Below are 8,028 nucleotides of genomic sequence, written 5' to 3'. Positions count from 1 at the left end.
GAGGCTCTGGGGGTCGGGGGGGGCAGGGTCTGTCTGTCTGTCCGTCCGTCGGCCCCCGGCTCCGACCGTGTGTCTGTCGGGCAGCCGGGTAGCTGTCTGTGGTCATCGATCCCCGGGCAGGGGGTTGTGTACACGTCCCCCCGCAGTTCGGCATCGCTCTGCCCCCGGGACTGACTCCCCCGGGGCATGGACAGCTCGAGAGCAGCGGGGTAGAGCGAGGGTTGGACGTACCGGTGCCGTGCCCTGTCCCCAGCTCTGACCGCTCTTATGTCGTGCTGGGGTTGTAAGAGCTGTGAGTTGAGCATCACGGGCTGCCGTGCTCACAGTGGGATAAAGAGAATCATAGAACATCCTGAGCTGGCAGGGACTCACAAGGATCATCAAAGCCCAACTCTTGGTCCTGCACAGGACACTCCCAACAATCCCACTCTGCCTAGAGCGTTGTCCAAGTGCTCCGTGAGTTCTGTCAGGCTGGTGCTGTGACCGCTGCCTTGGGGAGCCTGTTCAGTGCCCGACCATGCCGTATGGGGGAAGAACCTTTTCCTGATATCCAACCTAAACCTCCCCTGGCACAGCTCCATGCTGTTTACTCGGGTCCTGTCGCTGATTTCCAGAGAGCAGAGATCAGCGCCTGACCCTCTACTTCATCTCACAAAGAAGTTTTGACAGCTTTGAGGTCTCCCCTCAGTCTCCTCTTCTCTTGGCTGAACACACCAGGTGATCTCAGCTGCTCCTTATACATCCCCTCCAGACCCTTCATCGTCTTCATGTCCGTCCTGTGGATGCTGTCTGACAGCTTAATGTCCTGCTGGTATTGTGGTGCCCAGAACTGCACCCAGAACTCGAGGGGAGGCCACCCCAGTGCAAGGTACAGAAAGTGCAAATGGGAGCAGTGTAAAGAGCAGTGATGAAAAAGGATCAGTGAAAGGAAGCATGAGGGGCAAGGCCTGCAGAAACAGTGGCTGTGCTGTGTCTAGATCAGCAGGTACCTGGTCATAGAAGGGGCGTCTCTGGCATTGACAGTCATGTTCTTCTCGGAACAAACACACTCTCATTGTAGCAGTGAACAGCAGAACCCTTCCTGCTTCTCTTTTAGACATGGCTCCATACTATGAAGCCCTGTGTAAGTCTCTGGAGTGGCAGATGGACACGGATCTGCTGAGCAAAATGAAGAAAGCCAATGAGGAGGAACTGAAACGTCTTGACAATGAATTAGAGGATGCGGAAAAGATCTTGGGGGAGAGCGAAATCCGGGATGCAATGATGGCCAAGGCTGAGTACCTTTGCAGGATTGGGGATAAGGTTGGTGACAGCAGAGGCTTTATGGACTGTTAGCTGGGCAGGTCCCATTGAGGGCTGGGGGATGTGCAGACGGTTTTCTCTATGGCACAGCTCACACATGGCTGGCAGATAGGGAAGAGTCTTATTGAAATTTAAATTATCCAGAAAAAAAGCAGTCCTTGAAAGAAAACTTGTTTTTTCTTGACAAGGGGAAAAGTTTGCAGATACCATTATTCACTTTCCTTGCGCCTTTAGACTTTACCAAGCTATTTAGATCATACTGCTGAATTTCAAGTTACAGAGTAGATTTGCATAGTCTTTAGCTTTAAAAGATACATGAGGAACAGCTTTTCTAACTTGATTTAAACTTGGATATGTTAAGATTATTCAGAATGCATAATGTGAAAGTCACAACTACCAGTGGGAGACAACACGTGTTCTTACAGCAGGTATTTTGTCAATGTTCTGGGTGCTTTTAACATTCTTACAGTAGAAAATACTATTTTGCCAGGAGGGAGCTCTGACTGCATTCCGCAAGACTTACGACAAAACTGTGGCCCTGGGACATCGTCTGGATATCGTGTTCTATCTGCTAAGGATTGGCTTGTTTTATATGGACAATGACCTCATCACACGGAACATTGAAAAGGCAAAAAGGTACTGCTTGGGTTTTCTGAGTGCACTAAAGCACTTTTGAAACAAGCTGTAAAAAAAGAAATGGAAGATAAATACCTTTCTGTCCAGAAATGACTGGGACTGGTAGTGAGAGAGAGTTACAGTCATGACTGGGTGTTACCTTGTTTTAGAGCACTTCCTACTCCTGGATTTTTTTAGTGGGGGGGGAAGAGAAAAGAAAGGTTAAAATTTTGTGGTAGCTGTTTTCTAGCAGCTGGCTCAATTTGTATTTATAGCCCAGCTCCCACTCCCACTTTGGGTGTGACTGGACTGTGCCAGCTGAGTCCAGCTGCTCCCAGTGGCACCCAGCTGGCTCTGTAAAGAGGGAGTTTTTCCTCTAGAAGCAAGAGCGGCATGGTGTGTTTTGGTGCCACTGTCCTTACCGTGTTCCACTGGTAGCTTCAGTGTCTCTGTGCTCCCAATGTTTTGAACCTCAGCAGTTCCTGTAGCAAGCTGTGGTTCCAGTCTCTCTGCTGCTGCCCTGAGACACCAAGGCAGAGGAGGTTCCCACTTCTTTTGTTGCCTTCTCAGCAGTTTTGTCTCACCCATGCCCTTCTTACAGCCACACCAATTTTGTGCTGATCGTTAAAAAGTGGCAACTTGTAATTTTTTTCTATGCCGCTGGTTGAACAGCTTTGATTTTAGCAGCAAAGGCAGCGGAGATCTGTTGCCACAGTCCAGGCTGACAGTAATCACATAATGACCTGCACATCTACAGAGACTGTTGTCACAGCTGAAGAGGCCATAAACTTTTCCTTTCAGCTGAAACTTGCACTGTGTAAAAGCCTCTAGCCTCTCCTGTCCCAAGGAAGCCACTTTCCTACACCAGCAGATGTACAAAACCTGGGCTGTTTCTACAAGCTGTAACATAAACCAAATTATTCTTTCTCTAATCTTGTGGTATCAGTTGATTTGTACTTGTTTCATATAACTTATTACATGACACGTTTACATAAGTAAATATTCTTTGTTCTATTTTAAGTCTAATAGAAGAAGGAGGAGACTGGGACAGGAGAAACCGTCTCAAGGTGTACCAGGGCCTTTACTGTGTAGCCATTCGAGACTTTAAACAAGCAGCAGAGCTCTTCCTTGATACAGTTTCCACGTTTACATCCTATGAACTGATGGATTACAAAACCTTTGTAACATACACTGTGTATGTCAGCATGATTGCCCTGGACAGGCCTGATCTGAGGGAGAAGGTAAGGAAAGCATGTGGAAACACTGGTGCAAACTGACAGAGCCTTTCCTTAACCTGTTCATCTCGAGGCTGAAAGGGATGGTGGTTAAAGATGTGTGTTTGCTTTCAGGTGATTAAAGGAGCAGAGATCCTGGAAGCCTTGCACAGTTTGCCAGCTGTACGGCAGTATCTCTTCTCTCTTTATGAATGTCGTTACGCAGCCTTTTTCCAGTCGCTAGGTAAGGCTGAGTTACGTCCTACAACACTTTCAGGTGTTCCAGTTATTTGTTTCAGATCATAACACAACTTTTTTGGAGTAGCTACAGTCTAGAACTAGAGCTACATGCAGAAAAACAAACTATAGAGATTGTTTTTAACAGTGATCTAAAATTTTCTGCTTTGATTTTTCAAACAAAGAAAGACAAAATTCACATCCAATGAGCCTTGTGAAAGGTCACATCTGATTAGGTGAAAAAACATTTTGAAGATGGCTGTGAAACACCATCTTACCTGAAGAGCCAAATCAGGAAAGCTTTGAAAGGTTTTATCTTCATAAGAACCTATAGGAGTTGTAGTCTAAAGGCCCTCAAATCTCAACCTGTACGAGACATTGCATAGAAATTTTTCAGTGTTGTTCTCATTGGCTTTCTGCTCTGGTTTCTGTGTAAAAGGGTGACACCAAAGAAAAGCTTTTCAGAAAATCCTCATTCTTGCCAGTTCTCAGACTGCTTGTTTTTCTTCTGTGAAATCTAGAATACAAGAAAATGAGATATTTAGGAAAAGCAAGGAAGAACCCTTGATTTTGTGGAAGACTAGGCCTGATGAGACTGAGTTAAAGGGCAGCATCTTCCTTTTGCCGGCCTCGTCCCAAGCCAAGAACTGACATTGTCAGGGAAAAAATCACTTAAGTGCCTGGAAATCCTTTTAACTAATTTAAGAGCTAGTAGCAGAGAATTAATTTTATTTCCTTATACAGGATTGGGTAACAATGTTTTATCAAGTAGTTACATACCAAATTCTGCTTGTTACCCATCTCCAGGCTGCTCCTGTGGGCAGCAGATCCAGCTCTTGCCTTCAGCAAGGTGGTCCCTCTCACCCCTGAAAGAAGGATGCTGTGCTGATTACAGCCTCTCATTAGCTCTGCCGCAATGTTGACTGCTCCTGGTTCCAGAACTGATACAGATTACATGAATTTACTTCTCTTTGGTGCAGAATCCCTTTCATATCTTGAAGAGTGCAAGAATACAATGTAGTTATGGTCACACATATTACTTATTAACTGGTGCCATGTGTTTTATTTACATAACTGATATTTGACATTTCTTAGAAATTACTGATTTTTTTTATTTTGCATCTTCTTTTTTTTTTTCTTTTCAGCTATTGTAGAGCAAGAGATGAAGAAAGACTGGCTGTTTGCACCTCACTACCGATACTACGTGCGGGAAATGCGAATCCACGCCTACAGCCAGCTTCTCGAGTCCTACCGGTCCTTGACGTTGGGGTACATGGCAGAAGCCTTTGGAGTCAGTGTAGAATTCATAGATCAGTAAGTTCTTTGGCTTTTTCAGTTCATAGAGATCTCCCTTTATACCTTTTAAATATTTATGATGATTCTCATTATGAGTAAAAATCTTTGTTCACTTGTATTCTAAATATGCCAAGTTATGTTTCTATGGAAGAGTGTGAGAAGCTGGTATTTTATTAATTACTTTGTTCTTTATATTGCTGTATTTATTGACCTTCATGTGCTATGAAACTTTAGATTTTAGAGGATAGCTTAGTTCACAGCTGTGCGAAAACTGAGCTGTTCCAACTTTGAGGATCTGCACATTTTTTGTACTCTGCCAGTCTCCCTCTCTCATTTTGCTTGGTTTCTTTTATGTGGACAGGATCTGATGTTTTTCACTTAAATCAAACATACCCTGGAGTCCCAATTTGAAATTCTTTTCTAGAATAAAATATAACAGATTTAGATTATGATAAGAACTAAGTGATGAGAGAAGTGAGAAACTTACTCTGTGTACATGAAGCACATTATTTCAAATGCCTTCACAAGAGTTATTCTTGTTTCAGAGAGGTTTCAGATTTTCTAACATAGAAAACTTACAGAAATATTAAAATGCTTGAAATACTCAGAAATTAATAAGTGTTTCAAGGAAACCAAATACCGTTCAATTCAAAGGTAATTTTTTTGAGTCATACTAATTCTTATGCTTTCCAGTAATTTATTATGAGTTGTAACTTGTCTTACTGTTGAGCACAGGAACATTTTCTTCTACCATCAGTGCTGTAGATCACCAGTTGATTAAACAAAACAATAAAAATAAAATTTTTAAAAGCATTTGAAAAAATTAAATATTATTGAGACACTTTTCTAATTAATTTCTAATTAATTGACTGGCATGACAATACTTACCTCAGGATAAATTCCAAACAGGCACACTGCATGACTGCTGCCTTTGGATTTGAAGAGTAGTTGGTACAAAGCTCAGTGATAAGTTTCACTAACTCAAGTACAACACTTTGGCCTGAGAAGAAAGAACTAAGAGGTTTTGTGTTCAGGTCAGGTCACGAAAATGATTATTTTTGGGTGCAATGTCCAAGGCTTAGTACGATGAGGATGCCTAAGATACCTTATGAAGATCCATAGGCTGTTGCTTCAGAAATACAGCAGCAGTTTCAGTGCTCTTAGGTCTGCAAGTCCCTGGTGAAACCAGATTTAACCAACTTTTTTTTTTCTTTAGGGAGCTTTCAAGATTTATTGCAGCTGGGCGATTGCACTGCAAAATAGACAAAGTAAACGAGATTGTAGAAACTAACAGGTATGTAATAGCTCCTAGAGGTTGTCTTTGACAGACCAGTTGAATTCTATATATTTTGATGACATTTACTACAGAAATGTTTAGTGCCTTGGTATAAATAATATTCTTAGTTCTAACCCCTTTTTTTTCCCCTACGATTCCTAGGCCTGATAGCAAGAATTGGCAGTACCAAGAAACCATCAAGAAAGGAGATTTGCTGCTAAACAGAATTCAGAAACTTTCCCGAGTAATTAATATGTAATTTTTTTAATGCAAGGGAATGCAAAATTTAGATGTTTAAAACATTTTGGAAGTAACCTATAAATATATTGTATAACTTGGTATACTATAGGGAAAAGAATAACTAGCAAGGAAGGTAGTGTTTTAACTTTCCACTTCATTATGTACACACTGTTCTGTTCTGGTGTATGGAACCCAGTTCATTAAATGTATGATACCATTGGTGATCTTTTGTAATAGACTTTGTTCCTTTCCTTGCCTGTGTATCCAGTGTTCAATATTGAACAGCAAACCTGTGAACACCAAGTACTTATGGCCATTTTATGCTTGCTTTTTTAGAACTTCTGTATTGGAATCAGAGGTGAAAACAATCAGTTGCATAATAGTAAAGTGGCCAAAAATTTTAGTGAAGAGTGCACACTGTCCAGATGGGACAGAGTCTTGCAATGAAGGGATTACAGCTTAAGGGAGAAGGAATAAGGATGCAAGTGATTGGGGTGAAGCAGTAATATAAGCACAGAAACTGCGGGACTAAAACTTTGGGAACATCTATAACAAAAGTAGCCTCTCTTTATTTTTTTGCTAACTGTTGAAAAGGAAGTCACCATGTGAACAAAGCATTACATTTGTAATTATTGCCTGAGTTAGATTTGCAGATGTCAGCGATGGTGGGAGCTGTGGAAGGGACTACTGCAGTTTGACAGAACTGATCAAGTCCTGCAGGGGTTACAGTTCCTTTCTTCACAGCTGCTGAGGAATGAGTGTCTCACTAGGTTGCTGTCATGCTGATGACATACGGTTTCTGGCATGGCAGAGCCTCCAGCAGCAGCTATTTACCCTGCTGGCCTGCCTTGAAGGTTTTTTCCCCTCCTCTCAAAGAAGGTCTGTGAGTGAGTTCTGTGAGCTTTCGATGCCACTGCATTTGGAACAGAACCCATTTACAACCTGTATGCATTGCAGCTTCAGTGCTGGAAGGAACCCCAGCAGGTAGGTGTACCCAAAGAGCAATCCAAGCGAAGCTACCGTGCCACAGACAGGACAGTATGGAATTTCCCCTGCCCACCCCTCCCACTGCAAGATCATAGAGGGTCTCCTGTCCTGAAATCACTGCTGCCTGCCTGAGGTTGGACTCCTTGGTGCTGAAAGGCCATTACTATTCTCTGATGAACTGTTCTGAAACCCAAAATACAACCTCATGATTTTTGGTTTTCTTTTACGACTTACTGGAAACGGTTTTGGTTGTTTCCCTCTCCAAGAAGCAGCTACTTAGCCAGAGTTTAAAGATTTAAATTTCAGACAGTACTAATTACTTCTTCAGAATAGGCAGAGTAATAAACAAGAACTCTAGTTTACCCTGTGGTCAGCTATGAATCTGTTCTGTGTGTTCACACACATACCATTTCCTGTAAAGTTTTAGTTGAACCCAATATTCAGAGTTTTCAGACCTGCCTCTCTTCGTTTTTGTAGATCCATGACATACCAGATAAGTAGAGCTAGCTAGGAAGACTTAAATCAGTCTGACTTTCAGGAACATCTTTTCCACCTTCCATAGATGCAGGTGTGAAGCCTATCAGAAAACCATACTGTATTTATGTCTTCACTGAATTGAGGAATTTCTATTTGATGCACAAATAAATTTTCTTTTCTAGCATATTTATACATGAACTGGCCTTAATTAACTACACCAAAGCTTCCATTCAGCATATATATTAGCATGTATTTTTTTAACTGTAAGGTAAAAGAGAATAGAAACGTACTCAAGAAAATTGGGCTAACAGGGGCTTCATGCATTCCAGAGAAATCTTGTTGCTCTCTTGGTGTAGGTAAGAACAGCAGAAAAAAAGGGAAATC

General features: G+C 42.1%; 1 protein-coding gene across 1 annotated transcript in view; it reads left to right on the top strand.

The window, feature by feature from the left end:
• Positions 1–6,431, top strand: part of PSMD6 (proteasome 26S subunit, non-ATPase 6) — a 10,740-nt gene extending 4,309 nt beyond the window's left edge. Inside the window, exons 2-8 of the mRNA XM_017747153.1 lie at positions 1,024–1,302; positions 1,793–1,938; positions 2,939–3,158; positions 3,267–3,375; positions 4,514–4,682; positions 5,881–5,958; positions 6,103–6,431. Coding sequence (XP_017602642.1) covers positions 1,024–1,302; positions 1,793–1,938; positions 2,939–3,158; positions 3,267–3,375; positions 4,514–4,682; positions 5,881–5,958; positions 6,103–6,199 — 1,098 coding nt within the window. The 3' untranslated portion in view covers positions 6,200–6,431. The remainder of the gene's footprint in view (positions 1–1,023; positions 1,303–1,792; positions 1,939–2,938; positions 3,159–3,266; positions 3,376–4,513; positions 4,683–5,880; positions 5,959–6,102) is intronic.
• The last annotated feature ends 1,597 nt before the right edge of the window (positions 6,432–8,028 follow it).

The sequence above is a fragment of the Corvus brachyrhynchos genome, unplaced genomic scaffold (genome assembly GCF_000691975.1).
Source record: "Corvus brachyrhynchos isolate BGI_N302 unplaced genomic scaffold, ASM69197v1 scaffold91, whole genome shotgun sequence".
NCBI lineage: Eukaryota > Metazoa > Chordata > Aves > Passeriformes > Corvidae > Corvus > Corvus brachyrhynchos.
Note: the sequence above shows the minus strand (reverse complement) of the source record. Positions and strands in the feature narration are given on the sequence as shown.